This window comes from Palaemon carinicauda, chromosome 2 (assembly GCF_036898095.1).
Source record: "Palaemon carinicauda isolate YSFRI2023 chromosome 2, ASM3689809v2, whole genome shotgun sequence".
Taxonomy (NCBI): domain Eukaryota; kingdom Metazoa; phylum Arthropoda; class Malacostraca; order Decapoda; family Palaemonidae; genus Palaemon; species Palaemon carinicauda.
The window spans coordinates 69,673,794-69,700,766 of record NC_090726.1 but is presented as its reverse complement, the minus strand read 5'-3'; the positions used below and the strand labels follow the sequence as shown (position 1 = coordinate 69,700,766).

The window sequence follows — 26,973 nt, the reverse complement described above, 5'->3', positions numbered from 1 at the left end:
TTACTTTCGTTTTTTTTTTACACCATTGTGACCCCCCATTTCCCTACAAATTTTAATTTCCCCGTACAATTTATCTTTTTTCCCGTAGGGGTTCCTTACTCCCTACATTTCTCTAAAATCCCCTACGGTAGGGATTTTCCCCTACGAGTGGCAGCCCTGCAAAAAATAATAATTGCAGATAATGGGTACGCTTAGTAAATTGTGAATAATTATTAGAATTATAATAAAATTATAAATTAAAATATATATTAGATTATTTTGATATACAAAATAATTTTGTTTTTTCAAATTCAATAATTTATTATAGTCAATGAGATACGAACCAACGGTCTATTCTTTACGCAATCGCCGAGACCCTATCAGCTGAGGCACCCGACTCTGCAATTTGTCGAAATGGCTGGAATTATTGCACGTACTATTGCTGCTACTGCCCGTCGAGGTGTTCAAGTAACTACAGTCAGACATGCTAATAAAAGTAAGTGATTTTTATTATTTATAGAAAGACCCGGCGTTTCGAGAAATTTGCCACCGGGTTTAACCCCAATAATCTATCCTACGTGACTTTAGGATATAAATGGTAAATCTTGATTATTTGTAGTTTATTTGCAGAGAGGCAGATTTCATATTGGATATTGTTTCAAGTTAATTTTTGCATGCATTACATCATTAAGTGATCTCAATATAATTGTGATGGGCTTATCTTATGTACGCCTTGGTAGATATTTTTAACATTACTTTACTCATGCACCGGTTTAGGGTGTAATAGTTCAGAGATATAGATAGGGCTATGGTGATTATATATACGGTTTCTTACATCGATGGGAGCCTTTGTAGGGTGACGGCCAGATCCGTTTTCATTCATAGATAATGGGAATATTATAAAGTGGGGTGGACTGTGGCCGTCATTCTAAAATCGAGTTCGTAGAAAACTGGAATATTCTGAACTGTGGCCGTCGTTCTAAAAACGATTTTGGCGGGAGAAGCTAACTTAAAAAACCCACCTAACCTATGCTAAAAGCCGTATCCTTACCCAAGGGGGCTTCGCCCCCCCCCCGGACCCCCCTTACCTACTATGGGAGCGAGAAGATTCGTGGCTGGAGTAAGAACTCGAGCCACAAATTTTCAGGTAATTTAGGGTTTTCGGCAAAAAACATAAAAGTGTGCGTTTAAGCACATATTTAAGATCCGTAGACCATTTCCAAATTTTTTATGCTATACAAGATAAGTCGGAGCGATAATAAGCAAATTAGGACGCTTGGCCGTAGCGCTGCAAACTACCCCATCGATGTTTGTCAACTTTTAAAGGGTTGAAAACCCCTATAGTTAGGTATAAAGGTATTATTGGGTATTATTGTACGGTATTAAGGGCAATATAACCTAGGGAAAAAACTACTTTTCCTTGTAGAAAAACACCCGTTTCATTTTAAAATGAGTGATTTTTGTCACAAATAAATACTTAATGTAAAATATAAATGGTATTATTGTACTGTATTTCAGGGCAATATAACCTAGGGAAAATTTGGTAATATTTTATTGTATTACAGGGCAATGTAACCTAGGAAAAAACTACTTTTTTCTTATAGAAAAAATGACGCTCGTTCCCGTTGCAATTGAATAAATGATGGAAGGTACGGGGTGAATGTATGATAGCGGTCACTTGCAAGTATGATTACGGGTAACTTAGAATACGGCAGTGTAAGGGGGGTCGCAGGGGGACGTTAGGCAACCCCCCCCCCCCCCCCCCGTTAGGAAAGTAGGTAATGACACGGCTTGTGGGTTAGGTTAGAGGGGAAAGTTGAGGTTAGTTGATGTCGATTTTAATCCACAAGGGAGGAACTGGCCGCTGACATACAAAGGCTCCGATGTGGCTATTCGCACTGCTAGCCCTGTGGCTAATTCCCAATCTGCTATCAGCACGTCAACTCTTCTGGTGGTCATTTATGGAATTATGAAATTTCTTCACAGCCGAAAGGGATAGTAGAGATATATGGACAAGAATTCCGCCAAATCTAAGGTATAATCAATATTATTGCAGACAACATAAACTACTGGTATATTACCATAGAATCCCACCCAGTGCTATTTTTGATGGGTAAAATAAGTGAAAAACAATTATCAATACATTATCGGCTCAAATACGGAATGATAGAGGAAAAAATAATTAACTTGCTGTAAATTAAGATTTTTTTTGTAAGTCGTTCAACTTCACAGTGACACAGAGAGTAGCTTTGTTACTTCACATGATTGTTCCTATTCTATTAAACTCCACTCCTTTACCATGAAAATTATGCCCAAATGCACAATAGCTCTACCCACTATCCCGATGGTCCAATGGAAATGCTGTAGTTTCTCTAACGAAGGTCTCCTGCCCCAAATCCTCTTCTCTCTGAGGGCCTCCCTCTCAACAGTTGAGCTCATGAACATGGAGAAAGGCGCGAGGTACGCCATGCTGGCTGCTTTGTGGCTTGATCTATGGCTGGTATCTGTGACGAGCCGAGAGAGGGTTGTGAACTCAAAGGCAGGAAACAATCAACTGAGTATATATTAAAGAACACTCTCCTTTATATACAAAACCTCAAGGCAACAGGAAAATACATGTTCGAGGAAATGACAGTGTTACAGAGGAAAACAGCAGACATGAATTTTCATATTCGTTTTAGTGCGAGGGAAGAGCGAAGATACAAGCATAATATATACAAAAGGAATTATGTACAATTGTGTGACACACGGTTGGTACATGGCTCCCCCTCTAAAAATGACATACTAAACATGTTAAATAGGTGCCCTGAAGCTGGAGAGGTAGTAGTAAAAACTGCGCGTGAGTGGCTGTAGAAGTCGATGGTTGGGGTGCGAGTGAGTGGTGGATGATGGGTGACTGTGTTGCCGCTCCGGCTCGTCACGGGGTAGGTAGGCGAGTGTGTCCTACGGCATTCATAGGCGTGTGTGTCCCACGGCATTCATAGGCGTGTGTATCCTACGGCATTCATAGGCGTGTCCTACGGTATCCATAGGCGAGTGTGTCCTACGGCATTCATAGGCGTGTGTGTCCTACGGCATTCTTAGGCGTGTATGTCCTACAGCATTCACGTCGGCTTCGGTTGAAGTTGAATAGGTGTCCTCTTCGTCACGAGTGGAGGTGTTGATGGAGGTTTTGAAGGTCATGAAGTGGCTGTCCATAAGGGCACGAAGTAGGTTCACCTCACGAGGAGAGCTGTCTGCGGCAGGTTGCAGGCGAGTGATACTGGTCATTTTCCCGAGGGTGAGCGAAGCCCTTTGGTCTCCCAACGGTTGTTGAGAGAGCTGAAAAGGCGTTGCTATACGGGCGGCTGGCGACGGCGAGTACTGCTGCAGAAGGTATGCGTTGACGGCGTCATAGTAATGGTGAGAGGTGGAGGGGGGGGAGGCGGGAGGAGCGAAGTCACTCCGGGGTCACCAATGTGACGAGCTCAGAGAGGGTTGTGAACTCAAAGCAGGAAGCAATCAACTGAGTATATATTAAAGAACACTCTCCTTTATATACAAAACCTCAAGGCAACAGGAAAATACATGTTCGAGGAAATGACAATGTTACAGAGGAAAACAGCAGACATGAATTTTCATGTTCGATTTAGTGCGAGGGAAGAGCGAAGATACAAGCATAATACTGTATATACCAAAGGAATTATGTACAATTGTATGACACAAGGTTGGTACATATCCTTGGGCTTCATGGTCTGCTCCCACGATCTTTTGGGGTCGTCCAGGAAGACTTTGGAGTCTGTCCTGTTGTCAGGTACCTGAACTCCTGTGTTCCTGTCGCTCCACATAGCCAAACTGTGGGCAAATGCCATACTCAAGAGAAGGGATACTGCCATTAGGAAGTTCCATAAGCAAGTGCTGAAGGTTGAGGTTTTCTGGTTGAGGAACTCCACCCTTGAGGGTTCTTCTCTCTTCGTTTCAGAAGAGAAGAGAGGGCTGCTGAGCGATGGAGGAAATCGTTGAACAATTCTCTCCTCCATAGGGCCATGACATCGAGGCCCTATGGTAGACTTTCCTAGCCGTCTCGTAGTCGGCAAGGACCTTCTTCTCACCCATCAACTTCTAGGTCCTCTGGACCTTCTGAGGTGTCTAAACGGTTCTTTCCATCCAAAGGCCAGAAAGGGACCAAGTCCTTCAGAGGAAAGAAGGTAGGTGGCTGAGGTTGTCACTCCCATTAGGAATGGCATTCCTCCTCACCTACCACCTGTGGGAGGATGCCTACAGCACCACTGGCAGAGGTGGCAGCTTCACAGTGCAGAACTTTGGATGGGCGAAGTGATCGCTCTAGGGTATCGCGTCCCATTCATTCAATCACTCCCTCCTCTGACTCGGGATCCAGTGCCTCTAAACTTCTATGCGTAGGGATCCAGAAAAGATCTGGCCTTTACGGCCGAAGCCCAGACCATGCTGTAGAAGGGTGCTCTCCAAGAGGCTGCAGACAGGTCCCCAGGCTTCTACAGTAAAATTTTTCTGGTGGTAAAGGCACCTGTTGGCTGGAGACCAGTCATCGATCTCTCTCCTGGACAACTTTGTGCAACAGACTGGGTTTAGAATGGAGACGGCAGACATGGTCATTCAAGCGGTTCGTCCAAGGGACTTCATGTGCATAGTGGATTTGAAGGACTCATACTTTCAGATCTCAATCCATCAGTCTTCAAGGAAGTATCTTATTCATACACGAGGAAATGACATACCTGTTCAATGTTCTATGTTTTGGTCTCGGGACAGCTCTTCGGGTATTCACCCGATTGTTTGCCCTGGTGTCATTATGGGCTCACAGGAACGGCATCTATCTTCTCGGATATCTGAACGACTGGCTGATCCTAGCAGACTCGGAGACAACCCTTCTTCGTCACTGAGACATGCTTCTCGAGTTTTGTCAGGATCTGGGGATTCTGATAAACCACGAGAAGTCATTACTGCAACCTTCACAAAGGCTGGTATACCTCTGTAGGATAATAGACATCGTCCAAGAGAAAGTCTTCCCATCAGACGAAAGGGTACACATACTGAGGGAAGTGGCCGTGCCCTTCCTCAGAAAACAAATCCTTCGGGCCTCTCGTTGGTCGAGTCTGTTAGGCCATCTAACCTCTCTTATCCGTCTAATTCTAAACTGCCGCCTCAGGGTAAGATCCCTGCAATGGCAGCTGAAGTCCGAGTGGAACCAACTCCGATCCACTGGATACTCAAGTTCCTATAACTTAGGATCAGGTGACGGATTTGAACTGGTGGATGGCATACGTAAACCTTCAACGGAGCCAGAATCTTTTTGTTCCCCCTCCTGATTTTATGGTCTTCACATATACATCAAAAGAAGGGTGGGGGGCTCACGTGCTGCGCCATACTATCTCCGGTCAGTCAAAAAGGTACCAGCACATAAATCTTCTAGAGATGAGAACAGCTTACGTAGCTCTCCATCAGTTCATACAGTTGCTGGCAGGTCACTCTTTGGTGTTGATGAGCGACAACACCACAGTTGTGGCTTACATAAACAAACAGGGTGGTACCTTTTCGCAGCCTCTATGCCATCTTGCAGTAAAGTTCCTCAGATGGCAGGAAGATCATTCGGTGTCCCTATCAGTTCGCTTCATTCCTGGTAAGAGGAATGTGCGCGTGGACAATCATCAGGTAGCCAACAAAGTCCCGACATTGTGGGGTTCCCTGACTGTAGATCTGTTTGCAACATCTCTGAACAGCAAGTCTCCGCTGTACTGCTCTCCAGTCCCGAACCCTCAGGGTCTATGGCAAGATGCATTTCAACAATGGTGGGATAGCATCGACGTGTACGCCTTTCCTCCGTTTTGTCTGATGAGAAGACTGCTCAACAAGATTAGAGCGTCCAAAGATATAATGATGACCCTTGTAGCACTGCCATGGCATCACGCAGAGTTGTTTCCAGACCTTCAATTCCTAGTAGATCTACTGCGAGAGCGTCCTCTACGACCAAATCTACTCAAACAACCACACGCAAATGTCTTTCACAGGACCGTGCAGTCGCTTCGACTTCCCGTCTGGAGACTATCCAGCGTCTCCTCTCTCACGGAAAGAATGTCTGGTTACTTGCGTTAAATCCTCAGCCTCAGTCTATCAGGCAAAATGGAGAGTTTTCTGTGGTTAGTGTTGTGGAAGGAATATCTCTCTGCTCGATGCGACTATTCCAGTTCCTTGTAAACTTTCAGGAGGAAAAGCTTCTTTTAGTCTCGGCGGTGAAAGGCTATCGCTCAGCCTTAAGCCTCACCCTTAGGCTGAAAGGAGTTGACTTTTCCTCTTCGTTGGAGCTTTCTTTACTTATACGGAGTTATGAGATCACTTGCCGTCAGTCAGATTAGGCCTCCTCCTTGGTACAGTGATACCTCAGTATTAGACCATAATCCGTTCGGGATCAGTGATCGACCACCAATTTGTTTGAGTACCGAAACCTTTTTTCCCATAAGAAATAATGGTATTTATTTTTATACGTTCCTACGCATTCCAAAATGCCCAAAATATTAATAAAACGTCTACCTAAACAACAATGATTATTTAAATGTGTACGAAATTGGTCAGAAAACTATATAAAACAATATTAAACCGTACGTTTGAGCAGCGGTTCGATGGCATACAGGAATGGATGTGGAGAGGATGGAAGGGGGAGTTTTAAACACAAGACTTACCCGGTAGTTATATATATAGCTTACGTCCCCGACGTCAACGGCAGAAAATTCGAAACTCGCGCCAACCACCAGTTGGATAGCCGGGTGTACCACCCCTGCACCCTAGCGAGGTACCTGGGAACCATTCCAGTGACCCCCATATATTCCCTGCCGTCGCTAGCAGCGACACGTGAATTCTACTCCGTCATTACTGATGGTTTTTTTTTTGTGAAGTACAAATCTTTGGTTATTGACTCCTGCTTGTTTTTGATCTTGCTTTGGATATTTCTTGATTTTGTTTGGATTAGATGATTTTTGACCTTTGCTTGTCTGAATTCTCTTAAATTTTCAAAATGGCCACCCCCCTATAACTTTTAGGTTATGTGTGACTAGTGGTTGTAAGACCCGTATGGCTAAAGCCTCTCTTGACCCCCATTCTCTCTGTGTTGCATGTAGAGGTAAAGAGAGTGATTTAGGTGATCGCTGTGACGAATGTGTTTTGCTGTCAGAGCATGAATGGATTAAGTTTGATAGATACAGACGTAAACTTAAAAGGGATATATTGAGGCGTAGTTCTTCTCGCTCATCTAGAGATATTTCCTCCTCCCATGTCATTAATCCTATTCCTTCACCTGTAGTGGTAGATCCCGATCCCACTATTTCAATTGCTAATGAACCTTCACTAAAAGATATGTTAGTGGCGATTCTAGCTCTCGGCGCTAAAGTTGAATCTTTGGCTGCGGACAGGACACAGTTGATGTCCGATGTGCGTCTATTAAAAGGTGAAGGTGTAAGTGTCGTTTTTTTTTCCGGTCTGTAAATGATGACGTCATCTTTACTGCGTCGTCTGCATGACTGAGTTTGACAGAATCTTCTTGGCGTGTTTATTTTTGCATTTATATAGCGATTTTTTCACTTATATTTCGAAATCTCGTACGTCTGGTAGAGATGGAAAGCATTGGTAGAGGGTAGGTAAACGCAAACAGTGATCTACGAGAAGAACAGGCCAGAGTTTCCAAAGACCTATAGAAGTTTCGTTGCATGTGTATTTATTTATTAGCAGTTCATATGTACATTGTGTTTTCACAATGTCCTTTGAACTTTATAGCAAGGCCAATGTTACCTAGGGTCAAAGAATAACATAAAATTAGTAGAGAGCAACAAAAAAGAACTAAAAAGAGAGGGAAACATGAAAAATATGAGAGGCTGCTGGCACCTCGTTTATGGATCCTTCATGTAGGAATAAACAAAAGTAAATGGTATGGTTATAATGATGTTATCTTGATTGTTTTAAGAAAAAGCTAGAATTTATAGCAAATCTTTGGGAGCTCATAACTCAAAAACATACCCATTCTCACTTGGGTACATTTTTCTCACTTATTGTTTGATTTTAGAAAGAAAGATATCATTGAAAAGAGGAATAAAAATTTTGATTTCCCTTTTTCTCGTTTTTTTCATGATTATTTTACGTCTAGACAAAGAAAATTAAAAAAAAATGTATTAAAGAAAGAAATAGGAAAATCGAAAATCTGTTACACAGAGTTATTCGATTTATAAAGAAGTTTTGATGGTATGATTTTCAGTACAATGTGTGTCATATAAGTGGAGCAAAATGTGCCTAATTTTTTTTTTTTAAATCATGATTTTTGCTAATTAATCAAAAAGTTTTTGATCAAATGACTTTAAATTTTTATGTGATGAAGGTATTATATATGTCTAAAACATATGTAGGAATTGTGTAATTTGGATCATTAGAAAAGAAAATGCAGCACATAGCAGATGGTCCCCTTAAGCTAATTTTTATGTGTAATTGAAGAAGAAACAGACGGAATGTTTCTCAAAAGTAAATTTGCAATCAGGAATCACACCTAAAATAAAAAAAAAAAAACATATATGGTTATCAATGCTGAGGTATGGATGATGAGGAGCCGCTGTCCTCAACCTACATACAATCGTACTTTGAATTTTGTTATGGTTCAACTTCATGCTCCATGATTTGCATCATGCCCTAATTTCAATTAGATCTCTATTAAGGGAATTACCAACCCCAGGCCTACATTGAGGAGATGGAATTGAAGAAAAGAGAGTAGCATCATTTACATATGCAAAAATCTTGTTTTCTAGGCCAAACCACCTGTGTGTACTGTATGTACAGTAGTATGAAAAGTAATGGGCCTAGAGCACCACCTTGAGGAACATCAGCAATCACATTCCTGTACTCTCTATGATGGCCAGCAACAAGTCTTTGAAATCTATTTCTCAAAAATTCAATGATGATGATAAGAAAAGATCCACCTTCTCCCAAGTGTGTGAGTTTGAAAACAAAGGCCTCATGATTAACACGGTCAATGGCAGCACTAAAATCAAGGCCAATCATACAAACTTCCTGACCACGATCAAGGGAATTCTGAACAGCATTGGGAATTGTAAGAAGGGCATCACATGTTCCAAGGCCTTTGTGAAAGCCAAATTACAAACTAAGGAAGAGATTACCTCTAGCATACCTATTTAGATGTACTGTATTGCTAAAGGACATTCCAAAATTTTAGATTATATAGGATTTATGGAAATTTAGTGGTAATCAGTTGGACTAGAGCTACCACAAACACATTTATAGTACTTGAATGGTGTAACATTACCATTTCTCCAACAAGTTGTCGAAGAACCTCTTTTTGTTATCTTGAAGAAAATAAGATAACTTTGGACCTAAGAAATCAGAAATCATTATAAAAAACAAAGAAAAAATACCTTTTGGGTCTACACCTCCATAATCACCAAGGTCCATCAAGAGTTTTAATTTCATGGGACCAAAAAGCTAAACTAGTTAGTTTAGCCCCAGGAACACAGAAATGAGGAAGGTCGAGTCTCTCATTACTCTTCTTAATCCCATAAGAGTTGCCTTTTCCTTTAGATAGTAAGTGAGAGAGTCATCTTGTTTAGGTAAAGGAGGAACTTTTAAGTCTACACCAAAGAGTGCTGATTTAAGGGTAGCTCACCACTTATATTTCTGGGTTATACCAGAAAGGGTTGTTTAATGGTTAAATTGTATTTCTTTTCTGTTGAAGCATAAACTTTGAGCAACAGCTCTTAACCGAGTATAATTATTCCAAGTCAAATCTGATCTGTTGTCCTTCCAAAGATGCAAGGCCGCCTGTTTCTCCAAATAAGCATATGTACAATCATCATTGGTCCATGGTTTTCCTTTCACTTGGTATTTTAGCACACGAGGAAAGAACCCGTCTCAATTATGTACACCAAATTCTTATTTAAAAGAACAACAGGCTCAATACTTCTACAATTGGACCAATTCATATTAAAAATATCACTCAAAATGCCGTTTCAGTCTCTTGAGATGTTATATAGTTATTATGTGGGTGTGTTACATCAGGGACAGGCTGCTATATAAGTTGTTAGAAACTTGGCAGGAATTACCACTTTTGCTTCTAAACAGATTAAATGTGTCCTGACATTTCCCAGGAATGTAAACCAGCCAGTTGGTTATAGGGACTTCCTCTCTCCCAAGAATAAGTCATTAAAGGAAGTCGAATTGTAATTCTGCTGGAACAAAAAATTTTCCAAAATGTAATTTGTATTTTTCCAAACTATACAATTGTGATTTCTTTGTTACTTTTCCGGCCTAGACCACCACACGAGTCTTAGGCTGAAGGTGAAGAGCTCAGTGGCTTTTAAGGTTGGGAAGTAACTACCGTAACATTGTTAAAATTTTAACAGCTGCCTTCCAGCTATACTAAAAACATACTTTTATTGAAATGTAAAATACTTGAAAATTTGTGATTTTTACATCTAAATATCTTTTGCAGTGATGGCTGACCCAATGGAACATGCAACTGGTTTAGAGAGAGATGAGCTTATGGCCAAAGCAGCGGGTAATGAGGTATGTATTGTTTGGAGGGGTGTTGAAAATTGTTTGTTCTGACACAAAATACAAAGCCCTTTGCTATTCATAGGGATTATATGTTTAGCAAAGCTGGAAGACTAGCCCCATAAGACTTTTAGCGAGGTGTAACTACCCTACCACTAGTTAGTGGGGGTAGGGGGTTAGGTGGCTACCCCCCTCACATACACCTATGTTGTCTCATCACTTTTTACTTTTTGCTCAGTGAGAGTAGACTTGCATCTTTCTCTCCCCCCAACTCTTCTAAACATTACAGTGTGAGTGTTGCTGTTTTGGTGATAGTGTAGTGCGCCATTTCTCAAGGGCTGCGAAACCTTCTCTCACGTTCTCTTTTCCTTTGACGTCGGACAGGCCATAGGCTGGTGGCCTTCCTTGCTTCTCTGAGTGCAGCCTCTGTCGCAGCGGAGTCTTCCTTGTGTGGATATTCCTCTGCTTGGATGTAGATGTGACTCGCTCCTGGCAAGTTCATCAGAGGGGAGCTACCCAAAGCATGACTTCAGTCTTGCTCCTCTTCGCTGTCGACGTTGCACTCTCTCATTCTGCTTTGGCAGCCAGAGGGAGTACTTGGTCTGAAATATGTTCCTGTGCCTCTTGGGTAACAACCTTCCCGTCAGCGGGTTGGGTTGTTCTCCCATGTGGTTTGGCTTCAGCTATTAAATTTAAATAAATTGTTTTGATTTTTCAACAACACTTATGATGCTGCTCTGCTTTGTTCGGCTATGGCAGCCGGAGGAGGGATTGCTTAGTCTAACACGTTCTGTTCCTCTCGGGTGACATCTTTCCCGTCCACAGGTTAGTAATACCCTATTTACATAGGGTATTACTTTCGGCGTAGCTGAATGACGAGCCATTAGATTTTTAACGAGGGTTAACTACCCCCTCGCTAGTTAGCGAGGGGGTAGGGGAGGGGTAGCTAGCTACCTCTCCCCCCTCACACACCGGTGAACTGATTCACTTCGCTTTTGGCTCGGGTAATGGTCAGACGTGTCTGCTCTCACCCTCGCATATTGACAGCCTTAATCTTTTTTTGCTTTTTCTTACAGTTGTGTGTTCGGAAGTTGGCCTCTACATCTATCATGCGGAAGTGCCCTGGCTTACCCGACCGCCCTTGTGGGACTTTTATGTCGGCGGTCGAGACGGACCCTCACACCTTGTGTCCGTACTGCAGAGGTCAACGGTGTGATAGAGACAAAGTGTGCAGTGAGTGCAGGGAGTGGTCTACCTCCCAGTGGGAGAGGTTTTACCGGCAACGGAAGAAGTCTAAGTGGGATCTTTCTCCTTCAAGGGTTTTCTTGAAGAAGGAAAATTCCAAGGACTCCTCTTCCGTTGCCCAAACCTCCTCCGAAGCTCCCACTCGATCGGTTTCTCGTGAGAGGCCATCGAGTGGTAGCGTAGGCCGTTCTTTTGTTGACCGACTTCGGGAGAGGGAGTTGCCTCCCATAGCGAGGCAGCTCCTCCTCCTCTTCCGGGGGAGGATAATTCTAATCCTGTTATTAATGATGATTTGTTGCAGCTTTGGGCTTCCTTGGGGCTTAAGGGTTCGCCCTCCAGGGAAGCCCTGTTTGACTTGATCCAGTTGGGCGCAGCTGTCAAACAATCCCCAGTCATAGCGGAGGTAGACCCTCTGTCTATCGTCGACGTTGTTGTGGCAGAGGCTTCCGACGGGTTGGGTCAAACCTCTGCTTTGGGTGCTGTTGTTGCTGAAGGCTCAGTTCCCCCCTCCGAACATCCTTCGAGGGAGGAGCTGAGTCCAACGGTCTCTCCTGCAGGTAATTCTTTCCCTCGGGGGAGTTCACTGACAGAGACTCCTCTTCGGAGGATTGATGATGGTGTTCCTGCTCCCAGAGGTCGTCTTCGCCGTAAGGCTCGCCCTCCTCTTCGCCGTAGAGGACTTCCTTCTCCCTACAAGGGAGTTAGGAGGCGCCTCTTCGGCTCCTCACCCTCGCCGTCCCCCGCAGAGGATCCTCCTCGACGTGAGTTGACCGTTGCAGCCGCATCACTGGACCTCTCTGCAGATCGTTCGCGATCTCCTACGCCTGCCAGACCTGCTGACCTTCCTTCGCCGTTCCTGGCAGCTGATGCGCAGTGGGCGCCCATGCACCCCGTTGTCCAACGGGCACCGGTCCCTTCGGGGCAAAAGGGCTTGTCTCACAATGTGAGCAAGACCCTTAATTGCCAGGTTTCACCTGTGCGCCCATGGTCTCCTGCGCGCGCTCTCCTGTTCCTGCTGTTGCTGAGGACCATCCTGCTCCAGAAACAACGCGGCAGAGTCGACTCGTCAGCGCTCTCCTGCTCGCCAGCGCTCACCTGCGCGTCAGCGATTTCCTGTACGCCAGCGCACATCTGCGCGCCCCGTTCCCAAGACGCGCCATGCGCACCCACGATTGCCAGCTCGTCAGCGCTCTTCTCCTGCGCGCCATCGCTCGCCTGCGTGCCCACGATCTCCTGATCTGGGCTTAGGCAAGAAGTCTCATGTTTCTCCTTCTCGCCCACGATCACCTGCGCGCCCTCGGAACTCGCCCTCTCGTCAGCCCTCGCCTGCGCGCCATCATGCGCAGTCACCCTCGCCTGCGCGCCATCATGTGCAGTCGCCCTCGCCTGCGCGCCATCATGCGCAGTCACCCTCGCCTGCGCGCCATCATGCGCAGTCACCCTCGCTCGCACTCTATCGGGCGCACTTCCAGAGTTGGACGAGACACTACTCGCGCACGAGCAGTCTCCTTCACGCGCTTCTACGCCTGCTGGTTCTGCGCCTCATCTGTCTTCTCCAGACCTCGCACCTGCGCGCCCACGCGCTCCATCGCCTGCGCGCCCTCGAGCCCGCTCGTAGAAGATCACCTGCTCGCCCACGCACAACCTCACTTGTGTGCAGTCGCTCTCCTGCTCACCCTACGCGCCATCGCTCTCCTGCGCGCCGTCATTCTCCTGGTCGCAGACACTCGCCCATGCGCCTCCTCGCCCGCGCTTTCATCTCCGCGCGTACGTGAACGTTTACCCGCGCGCACGCGAACGTTCTCCCGCACGCGAACCTGGGATTGTACCTCCGGGTTTCGCAACGCAAGCTTCCTAGCGAGTCCTCAGGAGCACGAGCAGTAAGGTCATCTTCTTCACGCCCCCCCCCCCCCGCAAGCGCAGAACAGCGCGCTCGCAGGAGGAGGGGAAGTCTCCAGAGAGGTCTAAGCACCCATCTTCTTCTTTTTCCTTTCAGGCAGGCCCTGTGGTATCTACTCCAAAGGATCACCCGATCCCCTTTCCTCTAGCGGGAGTCTCTGACACTGCGTCTGTCAGTCAGCAGCCGTCGTTTGGGTCCCTTATCAGAGCTGTCATCCAGGCTGTTAAGCCCACTTTCGCTGATTTGGGCCTCAAACCAACGACAGCTTCGTCCCCACTGAAGAGGAAGAGAGGAGTAGAGATCGTGGTGACTTCTCCCAGGGTCAAGCTGGCTCCGAAGAAGTCCGTAAGACAAGCTCCTTCCCCCCCTCAGACGTTATGTCCTCGGGGAAATCTACCGAGGTGAGACCTTCTCCCACCGCACCAGTGGGGGAGACCCCACCGCAAGTAGGAGAATCGTCCCGTGGTGGGGCGGAGAAGAGCCCTCAGACTTCTTTGCTGGAGTCCTGCATCCCTCCTAGAAGGGCACCGAAGGACTCGAAGACTATCCCGAAGTCTTCCTCCAGAATTCGACCAGAGCCAGCGAGACTCCAGGAGAACGTCCACGTGTCCCCCAAGTAGAGCATTTGGGGACAGGAGACTTTGCTGCCAGTTCACCAGGAGGAGAGCAGCATGAGTCAGAGCATGCCTTCTGGCAAGTCTTGACTCTGATGAGGCATCTCAACAAGTTCAAGGACCTGGAGACCGCCCCTCGTGAAGGCAAGGATACGGTCCTGGACCAAGTCTTTGGCACTCAGAAACCCTCTAAGGCCAGTGCGGCTTTGCCTTGGTCCCAAGGGGTGAAGAGTGCCAGGGATAAGGTTGAGGGCCAGCTCTCTGAGCTCGCCTCCTCCAGCTGTTCCACTGCTGGCAACAAGCTCCTCCCACCTCCTTGTGTCCAACAGAGTAGCCTATAATACTTTCATATTAGGTGAAGGCAAAGAACATTGTTTTTTTTTTGTTATCTAATCATTCATTTTAAATACTGTTCAATCTAAACATTAAAAACAATTCTTGAGTCTCAAAATCTAAATAATTCACTATCATTATGCCACTTAACAGTGGGAAGTAGGGTGGGTATGTACCGGTATACTGTACTGTATTGGTTTTTATAAATATATTAGTAGACTGTCTTTCGGAACTAAAGATTACCCCCTTGAGAACCTTGAAAACGTTGATTCTAAGGATGCAGTGAGTAGACTAATTGGTAAGATGTAGCTCACACGGGTTTAGCAGAATTATCCTCAAAATTCTTTTTTCAGTAGGATTGGTTTGATACGACAACCTCCTTGTGTTAACACTCCGTTAATGGAACTCACATATCTGTGAATTATTCCCTTTGTGGCCAAATCCTGGCTATCACCGCCATCCTTCTGTTTTGAGAAATCCTTAATTTATCACCTGGTCAGTCATCAACAGGGTTAAAATATTCATTTTTGAGTCTCGTAACAGGGCATTTACCATCCTTGATGAACAAAACAAATTCATCATTTTGTTCAGTGAAGTTGCAAATGTTTTAAGTCTGGTCGATCACCACTTGAAAATTTTCTAGACATGTTTGCAGATGAAGGTTCATTCTTTTGAATTTATTTGATGCTTAACCCTTAATGACCCAAGGAAAAAGAATTATGCCTCCAAATTTTGTCCAAGTTAATAGCTTTTCTATCATGTACAGCAATTTTGATATTGTCCTCCCATTGTTTCAGGGTGTATGCCATTGCTGCTATGTTGTTTTAGAATGCTACTGTGGTCTCATCTGCCTCGAGTTTTTTCTGAAGGTCCTTGAATATTGGCAAAAGTTCCCAACCATTGATATGAAGACTCGAGTCTTTCGTAACGTAAAAGGATTAGAAGTTTCCCCAATCCTTCTTTTGAAGGAATTGTGAACAGATCTTTTAATAATAGAAGAGAAGATTGATTCCTCTGTTCCAATGGAAAACCCTTTCAAGACATGATGTTAACATCTCTAGATAAAGACTCGTCTGAGTTGGCACTAGCTGAGACTTAAAACATTGACCAGAATCCTTTTTCCTCTAGAAATCTGAACAACCATACTTGTGGAATGTGCATCTTTTCCAACATAGGTAAAAAATAACCACTCCAGGTATATTAAAAATCTTGGACATTTGAAGTGGTGCAGGCCATCATTCTGGTTAACATTGGAAAGTCTGTCTTTAGGCCAAAACATACATGAGTTACCTTCATATTGCTGACAAATCAAAGGAATTCTTTGAATTTAGATAGACAAGAATAAGGAAGTATGTATTTACTAGATCTATTGAAAGCACCCACTCCTCATTGTGTATTTCCTCCAGAAATGTTGAGGGTGTTTCCATGGAAAACTTTGTAAGAATTGTAAACTCTTGAGATTTAGTATATCCAGAACTGGGAAAAGATTAACCCCCTCACTATGATGATGTACAGTGTATGTCAAAACATGCCACCGTTGCTCACTATGGGGAGTGGTTAAGTTCTGTTTCTCCTACTGATCACCATGGCGTTAGAGCTTTAGACTTTGCCTTTGAATCAGGCTGTGAGCAAGTCATAAGTGAAGCTACTCACAGGTCTGATAACTGCTTGGACCTCGTATACACTGACTCCCCTGGCGTTATAACAAGTAAGGTTGGTTCTCCCGTCAGGACATCTGATCATGCATTGATTTCATTAGTAGTGGAGACAGCAGCCTGTCCCTGATGTATCATACTCATGAAAGATTTATATGAAATCTCAAGCAGACTGGAATTTTGCATGATTTTTGGGGGCGTGAATTGGTCACAAATCTCTAGTACTGTTGATACTGTTGTCCATTTGAATGAGAATCTAGTCAACATAATTTATAGGTGTATCCCTTCTCATGTGCTAAGAGTGAAGGACAAACCGTGGTTCAATGATGATTGTAGACGTGCTTATTTTGGAGAAGCAGGAGTCCTTTCATCTTTGGAATGGTAACAGATCAGATTTGACTTGGAATAACTATAATCAGCTTAGAGCTTTTGCTCAGAGAGTTTATGCTTCAACTGAAAAGGAATACAATTTAACCATAAAAGAAACCCTTTCCGATACAACCCAGGAACACAAGTGGTGGACTACCCTTAAATTTGCACTCTGGTGTAGCTGCAATAGTTCCTCCTTTACTTGAACCAGATGGCTCAGTCACTGTCCAAAGAAAAAGGCAACCCTTTTGGCTGATGTGTTTGATAGTAAACAGAGTAACGAGGAACTCGAACTTCCTCATTCCTGTGTTCCTGAGACTGAACTAACTAGTTTAGCTTCTCAATCTCGTGAAATTAAAGCTGTCATGGACGTTGATGCTTATGAAGGTGTAGACTCAAATGGTATTTTTCCTGTGTTTTTTTATAAATACTGTATATTTCTTACCTCTAAAGTTATTTGTTATTTTGCACAAGGTAGCAAGAGGAGCACCTTTTAGCACTTCCATAACTCTCCTGTTATCTAAAGTTTTGGAATGTCTTCGAGCAAAACATCATAATAGGTTTGCTGAAGTAATCATCTGTTCTCTAGTTTGCAATTTGGTTTTTCAATATTTAACTTAGCCGGTGATTATATAAGCTGCAACTCTGTTGCTCGACAGAAAACTCTACGTTAAAAATACGCCAGCGATCGCTATGCAGGTAGGGGGTGTACTTCAACAGCGCCATCTGTCGTGCAGGTACTCAGTACTCAATGTAAACAAAGAACTCAATTTTCTCTCTGTCGGGCTACCGGCAAGACCTACTAATTCGCTGTTGCTAACTGGATTTGTTTTCACAACTATTTGGTGAAGTACACTATTCTAGTTTTGAGCTTTCGCTATGCAGGTGTTTTATCTTCATCTCAAAACTTGAACTCGTTTTGGATAGATTTAATTATGGTGACAAAGAGAGTATGGACTTTCTTTCACTTTTAAATGGCCGACCCTTCCCTTAGACGGAAGTGTGTTTAGGCTTTTAGTAATTATCTTATCACGTTATAGATCTATATATTTTATATCTCTCCGCCTTTATTAGGCCTCTTCGATTAACTTTCCATTTATTATAAACATATAAAAATAAATTTTAATGTTTTGTTTATATGCGACCTTTCCTGATAGTAGGCGGTCCTAACTTGGAACCGAAGTTAATCAACGTTGAGCCCTTTATATCGTAATTAGCTTTTAAAGAATTTAAAACTTTTTAAATGTAATATTTTATGAAAGAATTTCTTTGATAGTCTTCGTACTGTTTTCAAAGATGAACTAACGTTTAGTTTTTTATGCTACGCAGTTGTTGACGTTCAGGACGTTCAACATGCGCTCTATCGTTACGATAGAGAGAGAGTGTATCACGGTTTCACTTTGCAGTAAGAGTAAATCGATTCTGACGTTTTGTTCATTCTTTCTTAGCTTTAATGTTTTAAATTCTAATTTAAAGGAACTTTTTATTTGAAAAACCTTTCAGTTTTTTCCTTTAATCAAATAACATGTTTTTTTGACGATATATAATTGGGCTCTTCTCTTAGGTGCGAAATCAAGAGAGAAAGAGAGAGAGAGATAGAGACGGAGGGAGAGAGAGGAGAGAAAACGTTCCGTTCAAGCGGGTAACGTTGTTCTCGTGTTACTCTCGTCCCTAGTCTCTGTACGGGGAGGAAGGATAAAACGTTTTTAGGTTTTTATTCTCGTCCCCAGGCTATGTGCGGTGAGAGATTGAAAACGTAGTTATATGAACTAGTGTTTAGTCTCTTTCCCAGCCACTGATTTTTCTTTTTATCTTAAATATGTTTTCTGTTTTTTGCTGGTATTATGAGCTTGCATTATACGACTAATTTCGCAATTACTACCTTTTAATGAAGGGTAGAATTGCGTGTTTCAGGTAGAAATAAGTGCAAAACAGAAAATCGAAGTGATAAAGTGATATGCGCAAAGTGTTACAGTGTTGCGTCCGAGGCGCAAAGTGTTACAGTGTTGCGTCCGAGGCGCAAAGTGTTACAGTGTTGCGTCCGAGGCGCAAAGTGTTACAGTGTTGCGTCCGAGGGTTCGTCTGTTCGTGCCTGTCGTTCACCTAGTCCGGGACCTCTTGCAAGCTCCCAAGCCCAGGGGAGAAGTAATGTCAAAAGACTTATGGGTTCGAGAGGCCTTGACCAACGAACAGACGTTTTCCCTCTATGGTATCGGGTGTTTCTTACCAAGATCTCCCCTACCATAAGACGAGAGAGACGTTGTTTCTCCTCGCCATCCGTAGGCTTTTCGCATAAGAAACCTGTCACAAGGTTTCGAAGCCCTTAAGCGAAAGTCAGTCCTTTCAGGACAGGTCCAGCGTCCTGGTTACAGCCATTAGGACAGCTCTGACCCTATGCAGTCATCGGATAACTGCTCGCCGCCTAACAAAAGCGTAACACAGACTCCGAAAGTCTTTTTTTTGTAGGCAAAGTGTTGCGGTCACAGACGTTACCCTCGTCTATTACCACAACCATTTCCGTTGATCCTTAAGGGGTTGTATGGCAAAACATGCAGTATATGCTTGCCTCCCTTATGGAAGACTATTCTGCCGATTAGTCCGTTGAGTCTAGCCGTTTATCTCATCGATATCCTGGCTTTCAGCCAACCTAACGTTCCTTTGTGCTTACTGTTGACGTTGGCGTAGCTTAGTCACGTCAGTCAGGTTGTTTAGAACCACACTCGATGCGGTCTCGTGTGGTTTTTCAGCCGCATTTGGACGTTAGGCCACTGGCTGATGCTCCTGTTGACGTTCTAGACGTTCACTAACAATCGGAGTTGACTTATTTTGACGCTGTGCGTCAACCTCCGCATTCTAGAGTTGTTTTGACTGCTCAGTCTAGGCAGTCAAAGCAGTCTCGAGTGGACGCTGTACGTCCTCACGCACCTGTTGTGGTTGACAGTTCAGTTGTTGACAGTTCACAGACTGTCAAGCAGTTACATGACGATGTGTTCTGGTCCGCTACTAATGCACCAGTGAGAGACTCAGCTTTTATCGGACAAGGTTCCTGTAGATGAGGAAGTTGCTGTTCTCCCTCCTACTGATATTCCCTTGAGGACTCTGTCAGATGGAGAGGAGCCTCAAGCTGCTTAGCCTCCTATGGACTTTAATTAAATCATGATGATTTTTTTTAAGGATCTTCGTCCGGATCTTGTAACTGCTGCTCCTCGTTTGCCTAAACGTCAGAGCTTACACTAGGCCTAGCTACTTCGAAGCCGTCGTTTTTAAGCTAGTGCTCTCTCGCTCTCCTAGAGAGCGTTACGTTGGCTAGGCGACTGGTTTTTCACCAGGAGGAGTTTGGGGGATACAGCCTTTGCTTTCCCTTCTTTTAAACTGGTTTATAGAGCGAGAGTCTGATATGACACGAGAGAAGTTCTCGGCTTGGGAGTTCATGCCTCTGCCCAGATAGACTTCTCAATCCTGGTAGACTCTCCCTGGCGCCTAGCCAGGAGACGCTCCAAGTTGTTTACAGGTCAACTTCTCAGCTGTTGTCGAGCCTTTGAAGTTTTGCTGTACTATTATGTCACGCATAACAAGGCTTTCAGGGATGGTAAACGGTTCCGCCTCAGTCGCTAACCCCGTCTGTTGCCACACCTGCTCCCGTAGACCCTAAATGGGCTTTGCTGCAAGACATGCAGTCCAAGCTTGCGTCCTTGATAGAGGACTTAAATGCGGAGAAGAACCTTCTGGCCAACAACCTTCCAACCGGTCGGTTGTACGCCCTGTTGACGCTGAGGTAACCTACTCGCGTCTGCCAGTTGAGGTGGTTCCTCCACCGATGCGACCCAGTGTGGGTTGCCAGCCGCACGTTGACGTTAAGCGACGCTCGGAGATGGTTGTTGACGTTCAGGACGTTCAACAACCAGCAGAGGTGACTTGTTGTGACGCAGTGCGTCAACCTCAGCAACCCGGTAGGGTGTTGACTGCACAACCCAGACGGTCTAGACAGTTTCGGGTTGACGCTGTGCTTCCTCGCGCACCCATGGTTGTTGACAGTTCACAGACTGTGCAGCAGTTCCATGATATTGCGTCCGGCTCCGTCACGCATCCAGCCAGTGCGACCGGATTCAGCGAGTCAGACGTTGCCCACTCCGTTGCCGTTTCCTCATCAGTTTCGGATGAGGAACCCTCTGATGAGGACGTTGCTGAACAAGACGATCAGCCCCCAGCCCTGCTATCCATCCAGAAGATGCTGAAGAAGGAACGCTGCTCAGTCAGGCTGTGGATGAGTCTGGTAGGGACGCTGTCATCCGTGGATCAATTTGTGTCACTAGGAAGACTACACCTCCGTCCTCTTCTATACCATCTAGCTTTTCACTGGAAAAAGGACAAGACGCTAGAAGCGGTCTCGATCCCGGTTTCCGAAAAGATAAAGTCTTGTCTGACTTGGTGAAAGGACTATATCAACCTAAGAGAGGGTCTTCCCCTGACTGTTCAGACTCCCAACCACGTTCTCTTCTCGGACGCATCGGACGTAGGCTGGGGTGCGACATTAGACGGTCGGGAATGCTCGGGAATATGGAACTCGAGTCAAAGGACAATGCATTTCAACTGCAAGGAGCTACTGGCAGTACGTCTGGCCTGGAAAAGCTTCAGGTCTCTCCTTCAAGGCAAAGTGGTGGAGGTGAACTCGGACAACACCACGGCTTTGGCGTACATCTCCAAGCAAGGAGGGATCTACTCTCTGACGTTGTACGAGATCGCAAGGGACCTCCTCACCTGGTCAAAAGGTCTAGACATATCACTAGTAACGAGGTTCATCCAAGGCAACTTGAATGTCATGGCAGATTGTCTCAGTCGGAAGGGACAAATAATTCCAACAGAATGGACCCTCCACAAGGATGTATGCAAGAGACTTTGGGCCACCTGGGGCCAGCCAACCATAGATCTCTTCGCAACCTCGATGACCAAGAGGCTCCCAATATTTTGCTCACCAATCCCGGACCCAGCAGCAGTTCATATAGATGCCTTTCTCCTAGATTGGTCACATCTAGATCTATATGCATTCCCTCCGTTCAAGATTGTCAACAAGGTACTGCAGAAGTTCGCCTCTCACGAAGGGACAAGGTTGACGCTAGTTGCTTCCCTCTGGCCCGCGAGAGAATGGTTCACCGAGGTACTTCGATGTCTAGTAGACGTTCCCAGAACACTTCCCCTAAGGGTGGACCTTCTACGTCAGCCACACGTAAAGAAGGTACACCAAGGCCTCCACGCTCTTCGTCTGACTGCCTTCAGACTATCGAAAGACTCTCGAGAGGTAGAGGCTTTTCGAAGGAGGCAGCCAGAGCGATTGCTAGAGCAAGGAGAACACCACCCTTAGAGTCTACCAATCGAAGTGGGAAATCTTCCGAAACTGGTGCAAGTCAGTATCCGTATCCTCGACCAGTACCTCTGTAACTCAAATAGCTGACTTCCTCTTATATCTGAGGAAAGAACGATCTCTTTCAGCTCCCACTATCAAGGGTTACAGAAGCATGTTGGCATCAGTCTTCCGTCACAGAGGCTTAGATCTTTCCAACAATAAAGATCTACAGGACCTCCTTAAGTCTTTTGAGACCACGAAGGAGCGTCGTTTGGTTACACCTGGTTGGAATTTAGACGTGGTACTAAGATTCCTTATGTCAGACAGGTTCGAACCGCTACAATCAGCCTCCCTGAAAGATCTCACCTTAAAGACACTTTTCCTGGTATGCTTAGCCACAGCTAAAAGAGTCAGTGAGATTCATGCCTTCAGCAAGAACATCGGATTCTCATCCGAAACGGCTACATGTTCTACAACTTGGTTTTCTAGCCAAAAACGAACTGCCTTCTCGGCCTTGGCCAATATCGTTCGATGTTCCAAACTTATCGTATGGTTGGAAATGAACTAGAAAGAGTCTTATGCCCTGTAAGAGCTCTTAAGTTCTATTTAAAACGAACTAAACCTTTACGAGGCCCGTCTGAAGCTTTATGGTGTTCAGTTAAGAAACCATCTTTGCCTATGTCAAAGAATGCTTATCCTATTTTATCAGACTGTTAATACGAGAAGCTCATTCCCATCTGAATGAGGAAGACCAAGCTTTGCTGAAGGTAAGGACACACGAAGTTAGAGCTGTCGCAACTTCCGTGGCCTTCAAACAAAATAGATCTCTGCAAAGTATAATCGACGCAACCTATTGGAAAAGCAAGTCAGTGTTCGCGTCTTTTTATCTTAAGAATGTCCAGTCTCTTTACGAGAACTGCTACACTCTGGGACCATTCGTAGCAACGAGTGCAGTAGTGGGTGAGGGCTCAACACTACAATTCCCTAATTCCATAACCTTTTTAATCTTTCTCTTGAAATGTTTTATTATTGTTTTTGGGTTGTCCGGAAGGCTAAGAAGCCTTTCGCATCCTACTTGATTTGGCGGGTGGTCAAAGTCATTTCTTGAGAAGCGCCTAGATTAGAGGTTTTGATGAGGTCCTGTTGTATGGGTTGCAACCCTTGATACTTCAGCTCCTAGGGGTCGCTCAGCATCCTAAGAGGATCGCGAGGCTCCGTAAGGAAGACGTACTTAAAAAGGCAGAGTAATTGTTCAAGTCGACTTCCTTACCAGGTACTTATTTATTTTAAGTTTGTTATTTTGATAACTGCTAAAATGAAATAAAAAATCCTTAGCTCATAATAATGTAAACATTTATTGCTGGTCTCTACCCACCCCCCTGGGTGTGAATCAGCTTATATAATCACCGGCTAAGTTAAATATTGAAAAATGTTATTTTTATAATAAAATAAATTTTTGAATATACTTACCCGGTGATTATATATTAAAGGACCCTCCCTTCCTCCCCAATAGAGACGCAGTGGACCGAGGAGAAAATTGAGTTCTTTGTTTACATTGAGTACTGAGTACCTGCACGACAGATGGCGCTGTTGAAGTACACCCCCTACCTGCATAGCGATCGCTGGCGGATTTTTAACGTAGAGTTTTCTGTCGAGCAACAGAGTTGCAGCTTATATAATCACCGGGTAAGTATATTCAAAAATTTATTTTATTATAAAAATAACATTTTTGTAAAGGCCTTGGAGCATGTGATACCCTTCTTACAATATCCAATGCTGTACAGAAATCCTTTGATTGTGGTCAGGAAGTCATGATTGGCCTTGATTTTAGTGCTGCCTTTGACCATGTTAATCATGAGGCCCTTGTTTTCAAACTCAAACAAATGGGAGTGGGTGGGTCGTTTCTTAGCATTATTATTCATTTTTTAAGTAATATATCTCAAAGAGTTGTTGTTGATGGGCACCATAGTGAGTATAAGAATGTAATATCTGGTGTTCCACAGTGTAGTGTTCTTGGCCCATTACTTGTCATACTATATACACATGACATGTGGTTTGCCCTATAAAACAAGCATGTTGCATATGCAGATGATGCTATGCTACTCTCTCTGCATCAATTCCATCTCCTAAATTAGATCTGGAGTTGGTGAATCCCTTGATAGAGATCTAGCTAAAATTAGTGCATGGTGCAAATTATGTGGTATGAAGTTGAATCCTAACAAAAATCAAAGTATGATTGTAAGTAGGTCAAGGACAGTGACTCCTCAACATCTGGATCTCAGCATTGATAACGTTTCTATAACTTTGTATGACTTAAAATTGTAGGTGTGATTCTCGACAGCAAATTTACTTTTAAGAAACACATTAGGTCTGTGTCTTCTTCCATTGCACAAAAAATTATTGAGAAAGTCTTAGAATTTTCGGTGATCAATCTATCCTGAAGAAGTTTTTTAATTCCTTCATTTCACCTTGTTTCGAGTATTGTTCTCCTGACTGGTCTTCAGCTGCTTATTCTCATCTTAATTTGTTGAACAGGAACTTCGGTCTATTAAATTTCTTATTCTTGATCTAGATATTAATATTTGGCACTCGTTCAATTAGTTCATTATGCATGTTGCATAAGATTTTGCATAATGCTGACCATCCTTTACATTCAGATCAGCCTAGTAATACTAGGCATGCAGTTAATTCTAATAGTCAGGCCTTCTCCATCATGAGGCTCAATACTACATAGTATTGAAGTTTTATTCCAGCTGTGACCAAGTTGTGGAATGATCTTCTTAATCAGGTAGTTGAATCAGTAGTACTTCAAAAGTTCTAACGTGCAGCAAAAGTTTTCATGTTGAACAGCCTGATATAAGTCTTTATAGTTTACATATGATATATCTGTTTTGATGATGTAAATTTTTTCATATTTCCTTTCCTCACTGGGCTATTTTTCCCTGTTGGAGCCCGTGGGCTTGTAGCATCTTGCTTTTCCAACTAGGGTTGTAGCTTGGCTAGTAATAATGATAATAATAATACAATGGTACTGTATATGACATACCAGATAAGTCATTTATATCCTCCTTCATTCTTCAGTCAACCATTGTGCTTATAACGTAGTACCTAATTATTAGATAAGTACTGAAAAAAAAAAATTAATAGCAAGAATCAATGTTTTTGTTTATACATGACACTGCTCTACAATGTTGCTTCCAGATTTTAGAGAAAATTTGTGTTGGGAAAGGCTTATGTCAAAATATGTGCAACCATCACTGACTTCTGTGTGGTAGGCAGGCAGGCGGTAAAGGGAACTTTGTGGGTTTTATTTATAAATTTATTATGAAACTAGAAATCATAAACATTTGACTTGAAATATATATATATATATATTTTTTTTTTAAATATGCAAGCTTTCATATTAGACATAGGAACAAAAATCTTATGAATGTACTCTACCTGACATAGTGAAATGTCCCTTGCATTTTAAGCAGAAAATAAACTCCAAAACACTTCTGGAAATTTTGATTACTTCAAATGATTATTACCAACTACTTCATATCTAATTTTTGTCTTGAGGTAATTGTACCAAAACTTTTTTCATGTCTAGATATGAAAGATTCAAATTTCATTGACTTTCTTACTAGTAGCAGAGAGGAGATGCTAACATTAATTGATTCCTCAGTCCTTTTCAGTGATTTTGTTTTCTGATAATAATGTACGTTGCTGGAAGTTATTTCACTTCTCAATAAATAAAAATGGATGTAATAAATATTTTCTTTGTCTTTAGTATATTAAGGAGAACATTTAAGCAACAGTAAACTGGTGGTTGGAAATTGGAAAAGAAACTTGCCTGATTGTTGTAGTATTTTGATTTTACTAAAAATGAATAGTGCATTATACTTATTGTTTAAAGAGTTATGAATATTTTTTTTTCTTTTTTCAGGATATTTTTGATATGAAAGTATACAAGCGAGTAAGTGGTGGTGCAGGTAACCCAACTATCGTTCCTTCATATTATGGACGTCGTTTGGTTGGGTGTATTTGTGAGGAAGATGCTACTTGTATCAACTGGATGTGGTTAGAGAAGGGCGAAACAAAGCGGTGCGAGTGTGGTTACTTTTTCCAGCTCACCGATGCAAAGCCTGTGGTGTAAGAAAAATACTAGAATTATATAATAATATATTTCTTTTCATTTTGTATGGATATTGTCAAGGGTTGTTGAAATTGCTGTCATTTCATTCCTAATTTTCTTGTACATAAACTAGTGTGCTAATGTCTGAACTGGGTCTTCTTATGAATACCTTTACAACTTAAGTCAACAAAGGGCTACATTCAATGATGTAAACTTTGGAATTGTATAGCGATAATAAATTTCTTTTAATTTATCATTCTTTATAATGCAACGCCAAAATACAATTAAGAGTAAATTTTGTGCCATAACCTGGTCAAGCAAAATAATATTCAAGATATCTAAACCTTTATTTTTAAATGTAAGAATAGTGTATCAAAGTTGATGCTTGTACTATTAGGCAATCTGCTTGCACAATATAAATACAGTATTAGAATGCCAAAGGCTCCCATAGGTTAAAAAAAAAAAAAAGCCCAATAAGTAAAATATTTTGTATGGAAAGATGGGCAATATGGAAGTGAAATACTAATGGAAGAAAATATGTAAGTGAAATAGATAATAAAAGGAAATTAAGACACAAGAGTGCATTTGTATACAAGTGTAAATTTGAAGTGCATGACTAAAGAGATCTTCCATTACATAGGCACAGCTGATATCAACAACTGTGGAGTTAGAATTTATCTAAAGAAAATGCAGCCAGTACATTATAGGTATTCGTAACAGATTAGCGCAATGTCCCTTCAGCCCCTAGCTCCAATTTTTTTCTAGCCTGCTCCTGTATCTGTTTCTGCTTCCTTTTTGCCACCCTGTCTTAACTCGGCTTGTTATTTTTTTGTTGTCCCTACTGCAAGATTGTACCCTCTGGTATT

At 43.2% G+C, this 26,973-nt stretch overlaps 1 protein-coding gene across 1 annotated transcript; it reads left to right on the top strand.

The window, feature by feature from the left end:
* The first annotated feature begins 317 nt into the window (after positions 1-317).
* Positions 318-26,360, top strand: LOC137625793 (cytochrome c oxidase subunit 5B, mitochondrial-like). Its single transcript, XM_068356683.1, has 3 exons — positions 318-475; positions 10,472-10,545; positions 25,919-26,360. Exons 1-3 carry the CDS (start codon positions 394-396, stop codon positions 26,126-26,128), a joined length of 366 nt encoding a protein of 121 aa, XP_068212784.1. The 5' UTR covers positions 318-393; the 3' UTR covers positions 26,129-26,360.
* Positions 26,361-26,973: the final 613 nt, after the last annotated feature.